The 20,905-nt window shown below is 36.9% G+C and overlaps 1 protein-coding gene across 1 annotated transcript in view; it reads left to right on the plus strand.

Annotated features, from left to right (window-relative positions):
- Positions 1-519: 519 nt before the first annotated feature.
- LOC123321691 (ras-specific guanine nucleotide-releasing factor 1-like) overlaps positions 520-20,905 on the plus strand; it is a 36,569-nt gene continuing 16,183 nt past the window's right edge. Inside the window, exons 1-3 of the mRNA XM_044909416.1 lie at positions 520-1,959; positions 11,954-12,147; positions 13,734-13,859. Of these exons, the coding sequence (XP_044765351.1) occupies positions 1,437-1,959; positions 11,954-12,147; positions 13,734-13,859 (843 nt within the window). The 5' untranslated portion in view covers positions 520-1,436. The remainder of the gene's footprint in view (positions 1,960-11,953; positions 12,148-13,733; positions 13,860-20,905) is intronic.

Here is a 20,905-nt window from a genome sequence, read left to right on the forward strand (position 1 = left end):
ATACATAATTCCATTTTATATAACCAATGGTTATTTCTAATCATCGTTCTTCTTCCTCGTTAAACGTGAAATACAATGATTATCGGTTTATTTTGTGAGACACAGAAGTAAATTAGTGTATCTAGGTAAAGGCAGACACAGAGCCTACCTGATAATTCGTTTTCACAACTAGCCACTTAATCACTGGAATCATCACTCAAAATTTTGCACCAATTGATTCTGCATCTCGCCTAATTGTTTTTTTTTTTTTAATCCTTTTTATTTCACTATATTTCCTTCCACGCACAGGAGAAGAACGGCTTCGTTTGGGCATTCTTTTCTTTTTAAATACACGTAGCTTGTGTCAATTAACCATAGACATATTAAAATCGAGGTAATAAGTCTATGCAATTAACTCGATGTTATGCTGCGGAGCACGAAAAACGGAATGGATATATGGTGTACCGGGATATGGGACGACGAAGAGAGGTCTGTTTTTCGTCAACTCTTAAGAATCGTGCTGATGGAGTAGGTTTCACGGAAACTACAATGTAATAATTATATCAAGGACAAGCGAAGGAAAATTACTATGGTTTTGACGAGCCTTATTTGCTATGCTCATTCTTCGAAAGAGTGCTGTTTGTTTGCAGATGATGGCTGTAATTCTAATCCAATAAAACTATGGTTTATTCTGATAAAACTTGGTCGTCAAATTTGTACAAATTATTATGTGTCTCGATACGAGTGATTCACGAAAACCGCTGCAAATTAAGAAAAAAAGTTAATTGTTTCCAAAACCGTCTAGTTTCGAATCAGAATGAAAAGAAAAGTTTTTTTTCGACCCTAGACCTTCGAAATTGCAACAAACCTCATCTCAGCTCGTAAAGAGTGGAGCCTCATCTGCTGAGCTAAATATTATTGGAACGGAATGAAATGTCTACTTCAACACAATTAAAATGTGGGTATTTTATGCATATTTCCCCAAAAGAACATTATTAGTCTAATTCAGATGGTCACATAAACCTTCCTGTTAGATACATCGCGGAATCAGATACGAATTGTATGGAGTTAGAGCCACTGATGTGATTTGGAGCCGATAATGATTCCGCGTTCAATTGAGTAGAGGCGGTCACATTCCGCGGTTATTGATGACCAGAGGTGTTGGATTCATTGCTGCATTCACAGCGTCCTTCAGTGCAGAACTGTCTCATTAGCGTCGATGGTAAAATACACTAATTGGCATCGAAACAGGGACTCCTATAGTTATAGTTGGGATATTTTGATTATTGTCACTTTTTGTGCCATACCAGTAAATTGGTCCTTTGTGGGTGATTACACGACTTTTCCTGGTGGAATTTATTCAGTTTTGATACGTCTCATATACTTATGTGCGATTTGTCACTCTTCGAACCCTCTAAAGGTTGAACAATTTAACCGGGCTATCTCTCGAACTTCTCATGAAAAAATCTAGTTGTTTTCAATCACTCCATCCGCAGTTATCCGCCCTGAAGAAAGAATGGAAGCCCACCACTATCCATCAGTCCACCAGCAGTCTGGTATCCACGCAGGGTACATCGAGCTCAACAGTCTCTGGACAGTTCGCAAACCTCGATCAGGACTCGATCGAATTGAGGAAAATCAAGAAATTTCAGAGTTTCTTCAGGAGTTGGCTCTATCGAAGAAGATGGAAGCAGATCGTGGAAAAGTACATGAAGAGTTCACATGCTGATGAAATGAGGAAGAGGAACAGTCTGGTGTTCAGGATGGTCGAGGCAGAAGAAGAGTACATGGAGCAGATAGAGGTACTCGTGACATGTTTCTTGCGTAACTTCAAGATGGCGGCTTCGTCCAAGAAGCCACCCTGTTCACACGAAGACGTTAATTCGATATTTTTGAACAGTGAAACCGTTCTGTTCCTACATCAGATATTTCTGAAGGGATTGACTTCGAGGTTGGAGAGTTGGCCAACCCTGGTTTTGGGTGAGTATGGGACCTCTTGGTGTGTAACTTCGATTCGATTTGAACGTTTTCGTATCCCAAGGCTAATTGGCACATTCTTTAGAGAATACGTTCGTTGGTGTTCGAGCTTTGGTCACGACTAGAGATTAGTCAGAATATCCCCGTCATGAATACGATAAATTTGTTGGCTATGAAGAAAAATTATGATTTTATAAGAACCCGATTAATCAGTATGACTTGACCAATTTGAATCGAATTTTTGCCACAATAGAGTGATCATAAAATTGAAAAAATATTCCACATGCGATAGGTGCATGGAACTGGAGGGAAACGACAGAAATATATATATAATATATATATAATAAATATATATATATATATATATATATATATATATATATATATATGTATATATATATATATATATATATATATATATATATATATATATATATATATATATATATATATATATATATATATATATATATATATATATAAAAAAAATTGTTGCCTGACAATGAACTGAAAAAAAGAACTTGGAATTATAATTATATATAGTAACGTTTCGGAGTCTATATCAGACTTCTTCATCAGACGAAAATCAATTTTCGAAAATCTTCTGAAGTTCTGTAGTTTTTATTTGACATTGATTGTCAATACATAGAAACAGAGACTGCATAGAAACGTTGATTCATTCAATTTTGAAATTATCGGATGACAATTTTCTCTTCAGTAAATTAATTCAAATGTGATCTATTCCTACCGAACAATTGTCCAAATTATTATTTTGATCCAACAAAATTGTCAGGCAACAATTTTTTTCTACTTGATTTGCTCCTGACTAATTAGTGCAAGAATTTACACACGAGTAAACCGTTTATTTAAATTTTTTAATTGATTTTGTTCCAGAGATTGGGAATGAGAAATGAGAACCCTAAAAAGTTTCTGAAAATGCAGAATCCTGCCAGATTGAATTTCAATCGATATCTGAATCAGATGTATACTAGAAATATCCAAATAACGGAAGAACTTAATTCAGTAATCAATAAGGAAGGAAACCTTTAATAATTTTAGTATTATACACAACAACATCAGGAGCATAGATAGAAACTTCAATGAGTATTATAGCGCAGCTGAACTTCGATATACAGTCCCTGGCCAAATTATTACGCATTGATTTGATGCAAAATCTCAATTAAACACGCTTTGAAATTGGTTATTAGGTTATTGGTTTTTGGATATTGAATTATTAAATTGAATGTATATGTTATATTTGCTTCATCTGTAAATGGTTTTCACATATAATATATTATATTCAATAAAAAATATTAAGTTATTTATGTTTCAACATAGTTGGAAATGAAATTCTAATATTTTGCTGAGCCACCTTGTGTAGCTATGAGAGCTCTATGCAGAATTGTTCGGTTTGCTGCATTCGTGGATGATGATTTCATATGTGGATTATCGAAATAATGTCCGAACCTGCAGCACGCAAGACGTCCACTGGAAGACATGCATATGTACTGATTCATACTTTAGTACTAATATGACAACATCAAAAATAAATGCCAAATAAAACAATTTAATGAAAGTCCTAGATAAAACCGACATTCTGTGGAACTGAAATTCAAATATTTTGCTTTTTCCTCGGGCAATACCTGTATATATAAAAAAAATCCTGAGTGCGTCTAATAAACTGGCCAGGGACTGTAGACTGTATAGTAGGTACTATCGGAAATTTGGAGGTTAGCGAATCTGAACCAATATAATATCTAAGGATATGATTTAAACAATCGAGGACAATTGAATCAAAATGATGGAGTGGTAGTATTTGATATAGTCCAGAGGGAAGAAACTAAAGCTATTATTATACATGTGAAAAAGGATCATAGAAATATTCAAATCATTTCGTTTACAGATCTCCAAGTAAACCTGTATCGGAATTCAATTGGGAATTCAAATGTAGAATGCAGCGACATGGTGATGAGAGCTCGAAGTAAAAAGTTAATGCTGTCATTGTCATTTTTGAAGGGGATTTTGAGATTTTCGTCAAATAAATTCTTTTTTTGCAGTTTATAGTTTTCTTTGCTCAATTTAGAGGATTGGTTGTCGAAACTGGATTTAAGTGTGTTAATTATTATCAATTTGAGGTAAATAAATGTCATGAAGTATTAGTAATTATGAAAAAAATTCCGACTATGTTCTGAATCAGTTGAACTTCTTGGCTATTTACACGATCATAGTAGAAGGAAATTGAATATATGGAGGGCCACAACTATGATATCTTACCTTCTCCATTATATACAATGGCTAAATTTGCAACATTGATGCTAAGAAAACTTGTCCGAGTGGAACTGGAAATCAGAAATCATTTTCTAAATGAATTTTGTGTAAATGTTATCGACATTCATATGTTTATCAACTTACTAGGTGGAAAAAGTCCTCTCTGGCGGAAACAGATTTGTTTTTAGTGTAAATCCTTTTATTTTGAGGTTATATATCCATGTTAGTTAATTCACCTTCTGTTCTTCATAACCAATTTGAATTGTACAAAAACTTTACCGTGCTATAAGGACGAGATACATATGTCCTTAAACATTAACTAAACGTTCATTTCATCATAGAAAATAAAGTAAAAACTGACATCTTTACAAGAAAGTCGTAATCGAAGATTTGTTCAAAGGATGCAAATTATGAAAACTTCACTAAGCTCGTCCCATTGCCAAGCGATAGATCAAGATATTTTCAACAGATTAAGATATATTTTTTATGAAAACTCTTATTGAAATACCAAAATATTTTCCGTTCCTCGATGTAAACAAACAAAAGTGCATTAACCTTTTATTTTCGAAAATTGATACCAGGGGGCGTATTGCTTGTTTGGAATTCCCAATAGAAATATTGTGACACTTTTAAAAAAGGAAAAATATACGAAATGTCATTCATTGTCGGAGATATCAATATAGATATAATGAATAAAAGCACAGACTCGGAAGAGTATCTTAATATTATGAGTGAATATGGGTACACGTCAATGATTAATGATTTTACTCGTGTTCAGTTCTTAATGTTTTGGGTAGCCCCCGTATTTGGTAAAGCTTGATTCCCTGATGGTACTTTGTAATTTTCCCCTCCCTTTTTCTTTTTCCATGTGTGACCGAAAATGAGATAGATGAGCGTGATCGGAAAACGCAACAAGAACGAGAAGTTGAACGAAAAACGAAGGGTAATTTTCGAAAAAGGAAAAACGAGAGTTTTCAACGCCGCCGTGTTGTGACAACCGAGTTTTGTGTTTGGAGTTTGAAGAAGTTTCTGAAGAATTCGCCCCATCACGAGAGCTCTCGCAACGTAACCAGGAAGAAATAAGACTCAAGGTCAGTCCTCCCATCTTTCCTTGCTTGTTCAGAGTTTCCAGGGGATTTTAGATTGCTTACACATATATAAATTTAATTCAACCGGTCAGATTCTGTACATAAATTTGGTAGCAGAGCGTGGTTAATTCCATATTTTTCCATTTCAAGAATCTGACACTTAAAAAAATCGTTCGATCCTATCTCCCTTGACGCTTGAAAAAAGTAAAACTATTGGAAACAACGATTTCTAAACAGTGCGCCTGTCACGAACCTCAAACATCGTTTCTCTCTTTCCAACTTGTAGGAGTATTTGTCGAATTTATTTGTCATGTCGAAGCCAAGCGAGATAAGTTTTCAATAGTCCTAGATAGATTGCAGAGTTTATCAGCGGAATTTAAGGAATTTAAAATCTAATATATAAAATTCTCGTGTCATAGTTTTCGTTACCATACTCCTCCGAAACGGCTTGACCGATTTTGATGAAATTTTTTGTGCTTATCCGGTATCTATGAGAATCGGCCAACATCTATTTTTCATCCCCCCTAAATGTTAGGGGTAGTCCACCCCTAAATTTTTTTTTGTATTTTTTAGACAAAATTTTTAATTTCTATTTTTTTATGATACAACATACAAAAATACATACAATCCTCAATTTTCACCCTTCTACGATCAACCCTTATTTTTCAATAGCCATTTTAGTAATTTAATCATTAGGAAATTATTTATATGGCAAAACAACGTTTGCCGGGTCAGCTAGTCTAATATATAAAATTCTCGTGTCACAGTTTTCGTTGCCATACTCCTCCGAAACGGCTTGACCGATTTTGATGAAATTTTTTGTGCTTATCCGGTATCTATGAGAATCGGCCAACATCTATTTTTCATCCCCCTAAATGTTAGGGGTAGTCCACCCCTAAATTTTTTTTTCATTTTTTAGACTAGGAAATTATGTATATGGCAAAACAACGTTTGCCGGGTCAGCTAGTTGATATAATAAATCTGGTATCTAGTTTTGATGTATTGTACTACGAGGTTTTAGCACACGCTGGTGAATATTCAACACCGTTAAATACTGCTTCAACTGGTGAAAATCTTTCGAAACGGGAATTGTCATTGCGAGATATAAAACTACCGAAATTCGACGGTCATGCTGAAAACTTCCCTGCTTTTGTTAGCATATTTAACGCACTGGTACACAATATCGGATATTCGGAAATTGAAAAGTTTACAATTCTCATAAATCACCTCGAAGGGGCTGCATTGAAATATGCCCAAACCATTAGATTTTCTCCAGAAAACTACTCAGTAGATTATAACCGCCTTATTCAACGCTATACAAATAAACGATTAATTGCCAATAATTATTTGAGAACTATTTTTGGATTAAGGCCTTGTAAGGATGACTCATTTCAGAGTATTTCCAATTTGTGTGAAGTTCTTCAGATGAATGTAGCTGCTCTAAAGGATATGAGGCTTCCAGATTTGAGTGACTATATTTTAGTTGAATTTTCTCTTAGTTTAATCAGTAACAAAATGAAGGAAGACTTTGAGGATAGATTTTTAAAGACCGAATTTCCAACGTTTGAAAATTTAATTGATTTTCTGAGGGATAAGTGCTCAGTTGCACAATTACTTAATTCGGATTACGATTCGAAATCTCACCGGAACGATCGATCTACTGTAAGAAGTAATGCTCCAACGATGAAACCGATTTCATATTTTTCAAACGGTTCTAATCAAAGACCGAGCCAGAAACGAGTATCTATGACTTCACTATCCGACCAAACCAAAAGAAATTCTCATCATGTAACGGCCGTTTTCAATAATCCTATCTACCAATTGTTTCAGTTACTGAAGATAGAAAATGTATGTGATTTGGTTTCTATGATCTATCTGTAGATATATTTTAGAATGGTTACCAATGGTTACTAATCGTCAGTAAGTGAAACGATGGATAGATAGGTTTATTGAAAACGGCCGTAAGCCGTGTATTTCTTGTAACAAGTATGAGAAGCATAGAGTGATAAATTGTCCAAAATTCTTAGATTTAACGCCAAAACAACGACACAATTTTGCAAGAGATAATAATTTATGTTATGCTTGCTTGTTTCCGCATCATATCTTAGTCTAAGATCCCACTGCAGAGTTACTACGTTCATTACGTATAGAGTCAAACACACATTTTTACATACGTTTATGGATAGGAGAGTACACTGATAACACCGCAGCCTGTCAAAAGTGGCCGCAAGTAATTTCAATTAAATAAATGTTAATCAATATTTCAAGAGAAATTTCGTTCACTTCGTTTTGAATATACTTATATGTATACGATATCTGCAATATGGGATTAAAGCATATTTATGCATACTGCTATCTTCGCTCTGAGAGTTAGGAAATTGAATTGGGTTGGTTCCCGTTTCTCTGTCAGATGTCGGTACGATGTATTTATACATCATACCCGCTACTGATATGGAATAAAAGGAGCCGGCAATTCATAACATTTCGTTGACGAATGAGTTTTGTTGCTCTGATGAGGTCAAATAAGACCGAAACTATGGTCAGCATCTACTCTTTGTCGACGAAATGAAATTTCTGGTAATACTTCGAGCGATGGTAGTTTGTTAGTTCGATTTAGATCGTAACATTCGTTGATTTAATTATCTGCGGATGTTATGCATCTGAATTAATTTGTTTATTATTTACCTGCCTTACTGTTGAAGTCGTGATCCATTTCTTATTTCTCAATGTAATATTCGTATAGCGCCCGACGAAGGGTTAATACATAAATAATATCAACAGCGTTGTGTACAACGACCTCCAACACGTGGTTATAATATAAGAATAATTCAGATGCACTGTTGAGAACCTTAAGACTTCTTTCACACCACGGGTTTTTTACCGTCGAGTTTTCACCGGAGAACAACCGGATGAAAAATTATTCATCGGGTTTTATCCGTACGGTGGGCACATCCAGCTCTTGGATCTCGCGGCGATAAGCGCCGCCAAAAATGCAATCCGGTTGTTTTCCGGTGCGAAACTAAACCGAAACAATTGTGAAAGATCCCATTTTATCAGTGTAACTCCGAAATTCGGGTAAAACCCGACGGTAAAAATGGTGTGAAATGAGTCAAACTCTCTCTTACTTTATTTCGGATATCTCGCGTTTTTAACAGATGGCAGAACTAACTTTCGGCTATTTTTTCACAGGTAGCCATATATCATCATATTCGAAAAAAAATTAGCTTTAAGTTGATATCAAAAACATCCGTGTACGTCATGAACGTAGAAATACAACGAAATGTTACCTGCTTACACCTGACTGCGAGGTAGTTGCGGCCGAGTGTGCAACGGCAGCTATGGATTTTAGTATTCTTTACATGCATTGTTATGATATGGATGATATTTTATTTCAAAACGAAGTGAACGAAATTTCTCTTGGAATATTGATTAACATTAATTTAATTAAAATTACTTGCGGCCACTTTTGACATTTTTGACTTTTATCAGTGTATTCTCCTATCCATAAACGTATGTAAAAATGTGTGTTTGACTCTATAAGTAATGAACGTAGTGATTCTGCAGCGGGATCTCGTACTATCTCTAATTGTCGCATCGGAACAACCTGTAAACATTGTTCTAGTTCCAGACACAATTCATTGCTACATGAACCAGATTTCTCTCTTTCCAAACCAGAGTCTGTGAGTTATTCGTGTGCTTTAAAAAACGGTGGTAATCCTGCATTATTGGGTACTGCTCGGATTTCACTTCAAGGCTCAGACGAACAGTGGTATCCCTGTAGAGCCGTTCTAGATTCGGGTTCACAGCTCAACTTTATCAGTACTTCAATGGCCCGCGAAAACGGTGTAATATTGATATAACTGGTATTTCTCACGTGACTAAGAACGTTCAAGGCAAACTGAACTGTAAACTTAAGTCTCTTTATGATAAAGAATTTATCCTACCCTTAGAGGCAGTGGTTTTACCGCGAATAACGGCCGATTTACCGAACACTTATGTAAGCGATGATATCCAAAAAAGATTTGCTAACTTAAAATTAGCTGACTCTGAATTTCATATTACATCACCTGTGGATTTCTTGTTGGGAGTACAAGCAGTTTTGGATATATCTTTAGACAACGCAAAAATACTAAAGGGATCACCTACCGCTTATCTTACAAAGCTTGGCTGGATTATTCTGGGGCAGGTTGCAAATCAAATCTCCCTTGCAAATTTAGTCTGTACCGAAAACGAACCATCTCTTAACGAATTATTGCTTTCGTTTTGAGAAGAAGAAGAAGTTTCAATTCCCAATCAGATTTCTCCGGAAGACGAGTTTTGTGAGAGTTCTGATCGGACACATTACAATACTCAAATTCAAATAAGGATGAATTATTCTAAAAAAAGTACCTAAATTACAATAAACTGAAGGGGATACTGCAGGAAGAAAGCTGGGAAAAAATATATATGACAAAAGATGTCGACAGGTCGTGGTCACTATTTATGGAACGACGTTAGAGGTTGTTGAGAGATGCACAAGGGTAGTAAAAGTTAGAAGATCTGATAAGAAAAGGAAGGCCTGGATTACGAATGGACTCATTAAATCAATCGAAAATAAAGATTAGATGTACAAAAATGCGATCGATAAACCATACAACCCCGCGCTCTTGAAAAAATTCAAGGCATATAGAAATAAGATGGTAGAATTGATAAAATGTGCGAAAAAATATTACCGCAAGGAAAAAGAAAAAAATTAGAACAATTCGAATGTTTTATGGAATGTAGTTCGTAACAAGAAACCGGAAAGCAGGATATAGCAAATGAAAAGGAAAAAATAATAGAGGGAGATGAAAAAATTGCAAATGAGTTCAACAAATATTTTATAAATGTGGCGGTGAAACTGAAAGAGAAATTTCTCACAGAGCAAGAAAGAGCACCCGAAGCGTCCTACAAACACTTCAACTCAATATTGTATTTCGATACAGATGAAGAAGAGGTGAGAAACGTGATTCGAGAGTTGAAAAGAAATAAAGCACCTGGGCCGGAAAAAATCAAGGCTGAGTCTCTCCAGTGCATCTCCACCCACATTGAAAAACCATTGACGTATCTCATAAACAACAGCATCAGAACTGGTTTATTTCCGGACATCCTCAAAAAATGCTGTTGTTCAGAACGATCAGAACTGAAGAACTACACACCTGTATCACTAATATCAACAATAGCGAAGCAATAGATAGTAATATGCCAGCGATATGCGTATATGTAGATTTAGCCAAAGCATTCGACACGGTAGATCATGACAGGTTGGATACAGAAAAATATAGAATGGAGAGGAGTTGCTTTCAAATTAATGGAGAGCTATCTCAAGGGTAGAAAGCAGAGGGTCAAAATAGTAGAAGAACTTAGCGGAGAAGAAAAAGTTAAATGCGGCGGACTGTTTTGGGACCGGTCTTTTTCCTGCTTTATATTTATATGAATGACCTGCTCACTTTAGATCCAAAGAATCAAATCGTAAGCTTTGCAGACGATACGGCCATTTTTTTTCACCTCACCAACATAGAATGAATTTAAACTGAAAGTCGAGGAAAAAATGGTGAGGATATTCGAGTTTTTCAGAAGGAAACAATTAACAGTTAGCATAGAAAAGACTAAATTCATGACATTCACAAGCCTCAGAACTGGAAAACCTTCATATGATATTTTATCAATTAGAGAAAGCGACAAATTATTCCAGATAAGAATTGCAGAAAATATCAAATATTTATAGGAATAATAATAGACTCTTATTTAAGATGGAATGAACAGGCCCAGCTAATAGCGGAAAAAATTAGAACACTCTTAAGCAGATTTAAGTACTTGAGAGAGATATATGAAGAAGAGGAACTGCGGAAAATATATTATGCTTTAGTCGAACCACAGCTGAATTATGGAATACTAGCCTGGGGAGGACTAGCGAACTCATACTGTAAAGAAATAGAAGTTGCTCAATTAATTAATTAAAATCATGTATCGAAAATCAATGATCTTTCCTACAGAACTACTATACGAACTATCAAATATATTCACAACTCTACGCTCGTGCCCTACTTGTCCACCAACACCAACAAAAGGCACCCATAAAAAATGGAAGGGAACTTAGATTCAAAAATATCAAGCTACCGAAACCTAAGAAAACAGTAGGTTAGAGATCACATACTCACTTGGCGCCCTTACTGTATAACCTACTTCCAATAGACATTAAAGATGCAAAGGTGAAAACATCGTATAATAAAAACATGTTTTTATTAATATACTAGAATGATCTTGATCTGGATTGGAATTTAAATAAATATTATTTTTATTATTATTATTGAACAATTTTGCCACTTTTTGAAAAGTTTTATCCGGCCACGCCTGATGTTTACTATAGGCGGTCTATAGAAACAACTTTTCGTTCTCGTTGAGGCTTCTGATGATCTCCTTTGAATTCAGCGTTAAAGTTCCTCTGATCCAACCGGTCGCATATTATGTAGTTCGAACCGTGTGCAACCTGTTGCACTGTCAAACATACGAGGGTTTCAATTCAACCCCTTTCGGGAGGAACATTGTCGAACAGCATCGGCAAATAACGGGACCTTGAATTTGAAATATACGGAACGTATGTGTATAAAAATCTCTTTCAGGGGATCTCTTCTCCATGCTAGTTCCGATGCTCAGCATCTATCAGGAATACGTTCGCAATCACCACTACTCCCTTCAGGTTCTCACCGAGTGCAAGCAATCCCCTCAATTTTCCGCTCTGCTGAAGAGGCTGGAGAGCAAGCCAGCATGTCATGGACGTTCCTTGGAAACATTTCTGACCTATCCGATGCATCAGGTAAGATTGATGTTGGTTTTCCGCGTACTGGATCGGGGATGGCCAGTCGAAATTTGCAGGATATTTCGGATCATAATCATTTTGACGTCCCCTGGTAAATATGACCAATTTTTAATTACCGCCTGCACGAATATCTGTTGACCAATTTCCAGCGGAATGCTAGTTAATATAATGAAATGGACATGCAAAATATAAAATAACCAATAAGGTTTCACTTATGGATATGGGCACCATAAATTCGAAAATATTTGGTAAATTTACGAATTGAAACGGAAGATGGAAAAATCTGCCGGATGAACTCAAATTCATAGATTAAATAAAACATCTACAGGGTTTTCTGATTAGAGATTTCATTGAAATTGAAAGAAAATAATAAGTTGATTTATTTATACAGGATCTTTGACTCGTGCGAATATTTTAGCAGTAGATTCTTGAGGTCAAAAGGAACACTTTTTTTCTTTACCATTTTTTCCGAAACAGCTCGGTTTAAATGGTACAGGCTGTTGAAAAACCATCTCAAAAGTGGTTTTATCGAATGAAATGAATTACGGAATAAAGTTTTTCATTTATTTGATGAATCTTCCAACACAAGATATCACCAACGTCTTCCAGTTTTCTCATTATGACCATTACGTAGATACCATAAAAATACAAAACATCTAACTCTTGAAACTAAGTTTTGTAAAATAGAAGTATTCTTCATATTTTCTCGTATAATGCACCGTTTTCGAGTAATTTGATGTTCAAAAATGAAAAATGTCTTTGAAATTCGAAAAATTGGGTACTTTGGCCGAATGCAAATCTTTTTAAAAGATCCACAGATGTGTAGTTTCACAGATTTAGCTAGTTATTCTGGAGGTTATTTTGTTCTCCCAGGGGTGGCACAGCTCATTATGAAAACTTAAAATGGCTTTATCTCATTATCAAGGCCACATCGGAAAAAATGGTATAGGAAAAAAGTGTTTCTTTTAGCCACAAGAATCTACTGTTAAAATATTTGTACGAGTCAAAGACTCAACAATTCGACTGATTGGAATTCCCAAAGAAGTGTACTCGTCTTTGTCCCTGTAAAATTAAAAGTTTTTCAGCTACACGTCGGAATTCATCAACCGAAAATCTGCATCCATTTCGATTCGCTTCGTAAACCCCCGTGTACTTTCACGCCGAAAAGCCTCTCCGGCAATTTTCCCATCCGCTATATAAGAGTAATTTTGGAGAGGAGTCGCGAACAATGCAACCGGAGGTTAATTAGAATAACTATCAGCGTTTTTTGAACGTCACTATTTCATTTCGTGAGTTCCTGAGACATTAAAGATTTAAAGAAAAATCTCTAATTAACTGTTTACTTTTATGGAAAAACTTTTTTCAGAAATAGGTATTTTTCAAACGCACATATGTAAAATGTTTCAAATAAGATGTAACCCAATTTCTAGTACATCAATTATACTAATGAAGTTCGGCAAAACGCGAGGCTTGTTACAGCCCTGTTCCAAATACCCCGCTCACTCACATATTCATACTGAAATGGATTCTCCTCCATTTATTCCACTATCAAGTTTCCCCCTGTATCTCTGTCCTGATTTCAGGTGCCTCGATATATCATTACTCTGCACGAATTACTGGCGCACACGCCTCACGATCACGTGGATAGAAAGAGTCTGCAGAACGCACGACAGCAGTTGGAGGACTTGTCACGTCAGATGCACGACGAGGTGAGCCATAAGTTAACATGCTTTTGCAATTTGCCCGTTGTAATGTATTTGCGCATGTTCCCCTCTCATCATGTGGTGAAGTGTGGGGAAATGCATATGATGGTAAAAAGAACTCCCAATAACTTAGTAATTATTAGCAGAGACTTTACAGGACGACGAGGAAATCAAATATGAGACAATCGATGAATACATCGATAATTAAGCGTGTGAACAAGTGAACGGTTCAGTTTTTCGATGGTACAATAAGTTTCACGTGAAAAGTCTCTTCATCAGGAGTTACTATAAAATCATAATATAAGTATGCATGTAGTTCACGAGCAACTCAGTTGACATTCAAAAAAATCTGCAAGAGCAAGGTATTCAAACAGATCATTGATCTTAGAGGATCCATGAACAACAGAAATTATCATCACATATTAAAAAACACACAATAAAAATATGAAAATCGAACATGCTGATTTTCATATTTTAATTGTGTGTTTTTTAATATGTGATGATAATTTCTGTTGTTCATGGGTCCTCTAAGATCAATGATCTGTTTGAATACCTTGCTCTTGCAGATTTTTTTGAATGTCAACTGAGTTGCTCGTGTCCTGATGAAGAGCCCAACAATAGGCTCGAAATATAGACAATCGAACGACAAATAGTTGTCTCTGTTTACAACCAGCCCCTTGCCGAGTACCCATAGTATTTTAACATATATATATATATATATATATATGCAGGGGAGCTAAGAAGGCTTTCGGGGGGTGACGTCCCCGCATACCCGAGTTACTCAGAGCTGTGGGTTAGCAGCCCCTACTCGGTGAAATGTTATATAGCTTTCGACACATATACAGAAGCCTCGGAACCCGCCCCCAGTGTGGGGATTGCGCTTGGGGGAAGACAGGTACAGTCCCTAGTAGAGAAGAGTGGAGCGAGTGGCACTCTCCTACGAAACGGCACCACAAGGCCTCGCATTTCGTTAAGGACAAGACAGGGTAATAGCTTGGATATGTCTAGTCGCAATTCGACAGAATTCGTACAAGGCAGTCCCGTTCTACCCCAAACGCGAAAAAGGCAGCATTGGACTAGAGAGATGAATGTTAGTCTAATCAATGCTTATTTTGAAGTTACCGAGGGAGAAACTAAGACCAAGAAATATGCCGCTAAACTAGCGGAACGATGGTCCGAGATGTTCCCAGAAAAACAATTCGCCGGGAAGCACCTGATTGCCCAAATCAGGAATATACGTAGCCGAAAATTGCTCGCTCCAGACGAGATCGAAATGATTAAGGCCAACACAAGGGGAGACTCACCAAACAAGACAGCTGAGAGAATAAGGAGAAGCATCCAGCTACGAAGCACAGCTATACTGCCAGAGATAGAGAGCAACCAAGACCGGTGCGAGCAGCAGGTACCAGAACCCGAAGCCGATGAGGCAAGCCTAGAAATAAGAGAACTCTTCCAAAAAATAAACTTACAATGGACTGGTGTACCTATGGAAGCTAGACCTAAAATCCCAAAACTCAACCTAAACAGGGACGCTAAAACTACCATTCAAGCAGTTGACAACGCGATGCAATCGGAATTCAACAGTGCAGCCGACTTCGAAGAATTATGCCATAAAGTTTACTGCGCAGCAACGATCACCAACATCATACAACAGACGAAAACTTCAGCTCAGGATACCCCGCATCGGCGGAAACCACCTTGGGAGGAACGAATCGAGAAAAAGATAGCCAATCTGAGAAGGGAGATTGGAATCATACACACATACCTGAAGAACCCAAAACCAAGTAAGAAATTGGAGAGAAAAGCCCAAGCATATGCACGCCGAATAAAAACAAACAGGAAAGAAACACCAAATTGTGAACGATTAAGATTACACTCAGAGAACTTAAAACAAAAAATTGCAGCGCTAGGAAGTAGACTAAGGAGGTATCATAAACGAACACAGAGATACAGAGAGAACAATCTTTTTTCGAATAACCAAAGGCAGTTCTTCAGGAGTCTGGACGAAGAAGTAAGTAACAGCAAGACAAAACTTCCAAGCCCGGCAGATATGCAGAAATACTGGTCGAGCATTTGGTCACAGAAGGGAAAACATATAACAAACGCAACATGGATAGAACAGGAAAGAAAAGAACACAACGGCATACAAGAGATGCCCGAGATAGTGGTGAGTGAAAAAGATGTGGAGGAGACGGTGAGAAGAATGAAGAACTGGGCAGCACCAGGCATTGACGGAATCCACAACTACTGGTGGAAAGCGTTCAAGGACACACACAAATCGCTGGCCTCACTGATAACAGAAGCGATAAAGCACCCCCACACTATACCAGAATATTTCACGCATGGCACTACTATCATGCTCTCAAAGAAAGGCGACCTAACACAGCCCAGGAACTATAGACCTATAACGTGTCTACCAGCTGTTTATAAAATTATCACCTCAACTATAGGCCATAAAATACAGATACACCTCAAGAAGAACAAAATCATGGCTTGGGAACAGAATGGGTGCAAGGAGAGAGGGAGGGGCAGTAAGGAACTTCTGGTAATAGACAACATACTAACGAAGCAGACAAGAAGAAAATTGAAAAACATCTCCATGGCCTGGATAGATTACCAGAAGGCATACGATTCGATACCACACTCCTGGATCCTTGAAGTTCTGGAAAAGTCAATAAACTGGTGATTGGTCTAATAAAGTGCCTCATGTCAACGTGGCGTACCACGATATCAGTCAACAACAAAGCGAATAGATACAGAACACCAGCAATAAATATAGAAAAAGGCATATTTCAGGGAGACAGCTTGAGCCCGTTGTTGTTCTGCCTAGCCTTGAACCCACTCAGCAATATGCTCAACAGATCTGCATACGGATACTCAATAGACCAACAGATCACACTAACTTATCTATTTTACATGGATGACGTGAAGTTATATGAAAGGGGCAGAAAACAGCTGGAGGGACTGTTGGAACTGGTTTAGCATAGACGTGGGTATGACATTTGGTCTTGAAAAGTGTGCCAAAGTGGAGGTGAGAAGAGGAAAACTGGCGGAGACGGGGAACATCACGCTGGCTGATGGCCGAGAGATAGCAAGCTTGAAGACAGGAGACAGGTACAAATATCTAGGAATCCATCAGACCTATGAGATACAACAACAAGAAAATAAAAAAACAGCTGAAACAGAACTCATCAGAAGAGTACGAAAAGTACTCAAGTCACAACTTTCAGCGAAGAATAAAATGGTCGCTATCAACGCATGGGCCATACCTGCATTCTTGTATACGGCTGGAATCCTCACCTGGTCAAAGACAGATTTGGAGAGACTAGACAGGCGAATAAGAGCAACACTTACCCAATGCGGGATGTTGCACCCGAACTCGGCGATCGAAAGACTCTACTTACCTCGCAAAGAGGGAGGGCGTGGGCTCAGCAACCTGGAACATTCCTGCCTGAAAGAAGAACAAAAAATTACAGACTATTTTGTTCGGAATAACTTACCTCTACACCAATGTATAGCAGCTAACCTTGGGAACTTGTTGGCTGATTGAAGAATCCGGGAAGACGACACAGGAGAAGACCTACCTGAAAAATTGAGACGGAACTGGGAATCTAAATCTTTGCATGGAAGATTCTTTGCTAGTCTTCACCAGCCGGAGGTAGACATAATGAGATCCAACACTTACCTGACACAAGGCTATCTCTTCCCTCAAACTGAGGGAACATTATTGGCAATTCAGGACCAGGTAGTGCCCACACGTGTATACACCAAACACATAATGAAGCAAGATGTTGAGACAACGAAATGCAGACTCTGCAACACAGCCGAGGAGTCGGTGCAGCATTTGTCATCGGGATGCTCATCGATTGCAAACACCAAATACCTGGCTCGTCACAATAATATGGGGAAGGTTGTACACCAGCTGCTGTGCCTGGAAAACCAGCTATTGGACCACTTCACGCTACACCACATATACGTCCCACAAGCATTGGCAGAAAACGAGCACACGAAAATCTATTGGGACCTGACAGTGATAACCGATCGAGGCACTGAACACAACAGGCCCGACATAGTGGTCTGGAACAAAACTAAGAAGACCGCCGTTATCATAGATTTCGCAGTGCCATTAGATCAAAATCTGTCAAAAGCGTATGCTGAAAAAATCGCCAAATACGAACCCTTGGCACGACAAATAAAAGATATGTGGCAGCTGGAGAGAGTCGACATCAAACCTTTAATAATAAGTTGCAATGGGCTGGTGCATCAGAAGACTACAAAGCACATAACAGACATGAAGCTGCCCCCGAATACCATCTTATGGATGCAGAAGGTGGTCATACTTGGGACGGTCAACATTATCCGACAGGTCATCTACCCTCACTAACAGACACGGAATCGACCTTGCCGTATGACGCCCGGTCAATTTGACAACTGCCACAGATGTGTGAAATTAAAAAAATATATATATATATATATATATATATATATATATATATATATATATATATATATATATATATATTTTTAATTTCACACATCTGTGGCAGTTGTCAAATTGACCGGGCGTCATACGGCAAGGTCGATTCCGTGTCTGTTAGTGAGGGTAGATGACCTGTCGGATAATGTTGACCGTCCCAAGTATGACCACCTTCTATATATATATATATATATGAACCCACAGTTCGGTGTGACCTCCGTTAAGTTCATTGGGAGACCTGACCTCCGGGTGAAGGAGTTATATAAATGGAATAATTTCTGTTTATATATGTAGAGGGGAAGGTAAATAACAGGGGTACCTAAAGAGGGGAAAAGATTTTTATCGAAAAATTTTTCTTCAAACGAATCAGACCTTAGTACCTCCGCATATATTTCATATTAGTAGTGCGCTCTCACCTCCCGCAACGTTGCCAGATTTTAGGAGGACAGAAAGTAAGGCAGATTGAATTCTACTCATATATAGAATACAGCTGCTCTTCCGATTCATTCACACATATTGAAACCTGTAAATAGTTCGAGAACGATACTAATATTAATAAACTTCATACGCTAATAATTGATTGATCAGGTTCGTGATCTCGGTGTAAATGAATTTGGACAAAAATTATTATCTTTTCTTCATGAATATATCAACAATTTTAAATAAATATGCTTATGTCTACGATACTTCGTCCGATAGGGGAGTTTAATACCATATAGGTCCCCAAATGAATGATACATGACAATGAAATTTTTCGTGACATATAAGATTAATTCCAAAGACAATTTTACCGAATTTGTTTTTGAGTTTTAAATCAGTGCTACGTAGTCCGTTCTACGTGAGACTCTCAGTAATTACGTATTTCATCACAATGTCAAATTACTTCGGAAAATATTAAGTCGAAAATATGTAACGAACATAATTGACGTTTATACAAACTGATTGAAGACATACCAAATCTATTTATTTGCATGGAAAATACAAGTGATCAGTAGTTTGAGGAGCGTTACTGTTGTTTATCTTCTTTCGCTGAAGGTTGAAGACGTTACATCAGTTGTAGAATTCAAAAAAATCAACCCGAAGATGAAATGCATTTGATGCAGTGTTAGCATTGAGTTGAATGCTCAAAGGTGATAGGGAATAGGTATCTCTTGAAGAAATGAACGGATAATTAAAAGAATGTTGAATTCTTCAACAAAAATCATCATGCGTGAATGGTAGTCAAAATAATTAAAAGAAGTTTGAAGCAAGAGGAGCTTCACTTTCAAACAAAACAACTGGCTCGTATTCATGTCTGTTTATTTTCAATACATTGATATAATAATAATAATTATACAGGGTGTGGCGTAATGAATGGATAATATGGAGCCTGCAGTTAGAGGACTCTATGGCGGTTCAGAAAAATATATTTTACGTTTGGTATAAGTGCCTTGGTTTTCGAGATATTGGGGATTTACGATGAATCACCCCAAATAATAATAATAACTGGATATTGACATTTTTCATCATAGCGGATCAAAAGAAACTCCTTGATTTAATGGCATTTCTTAATTGCTCGAGGAGTCTTTTGCGATTTTTCAGTACACAGGGTGTTTCGCAAGTAAACGGACAAACGAAAACCGTAAATAGAGGGCATTGAGCTCAGTTCAAAAACACCTTATATGTGTATCTTAGGCATTCCTTTTCCGATATACAGAGGAGTTTATTCAAATTTCCCGAATTTTCGTTCGGCTATAATTCCAAATATTTTAGTTGGATTCGGCTAAAAATTCATTATCCGCTTAAACTTGTAAGTTTCAATAAAACAGAACATCAAAAGTTGACGAACACAGGACCGGACTCATTGAGGCTATATTCAAATTTAAACTCATGCAAAACACTCTGTTTGTAGTTTTTCATCATAATTTTGAATTTATCTGCATTGATTTTCTCAAAATCAATGAAACTTTGGTATGCCTTATCAGTGGATTATTTTTAATGAATAATTGTTTGGTGGTGATATGCCACTGGAAAAAACAGCGCTGCATATTGACTTTTACTTCACATTAATTAATGGGATGAATATGATCCCCAATCAAATGTGGAAATCTAAAAATGGAATTGGAAGTGTTCAACTGAATTTTTCGTTCTCAATATATGTCTTGCATTTGTTTTTGAGATTTATAGCATATCTGGTTATTCAGATAAGTCATTTACAGAGATAATAAGCTTCATTATTGATAATGAACAAAAATGGAAATAAAAAACTACGCTATCATGAAAATAATAATTGTAACTTGATATCTTCCGAATGAATTGCTTTTTATGGACAACGTGGACCTGAAGTAATTTTCCGAATTAATTTTCACCTCGTTTGGTCTTTTAGTGAAGGTAATGATTCGCACTTCGAATAAGTATGATAAATGCACTTTCGAATTCTTCACTGATTCCGTTATAGTCATTTTCCTTCGCTTGTCCTTGATATAATTATTAAGCCGGGTCCAGACTATGTAACAAAACATTTTATTAACAAAGTTATACAACAAATGTGTTATACAACTTTGTTATATAACTTGTTATAAAATAGCAGTGACAT

This window comes from Coccinella septempunctata, chromosome X (genome assembly GCF_907165205.1).
Source record: "Coccinella septempunctata chromosome X, icCocSept1.1, whole genome shotgun sequence".
Lineage (NCBI taxonomy): Eukaryota > Metazoa > Arthropoda > Insecta > Coleoptera > Coccinellidae > Coccinella > Coccinella septempunctata.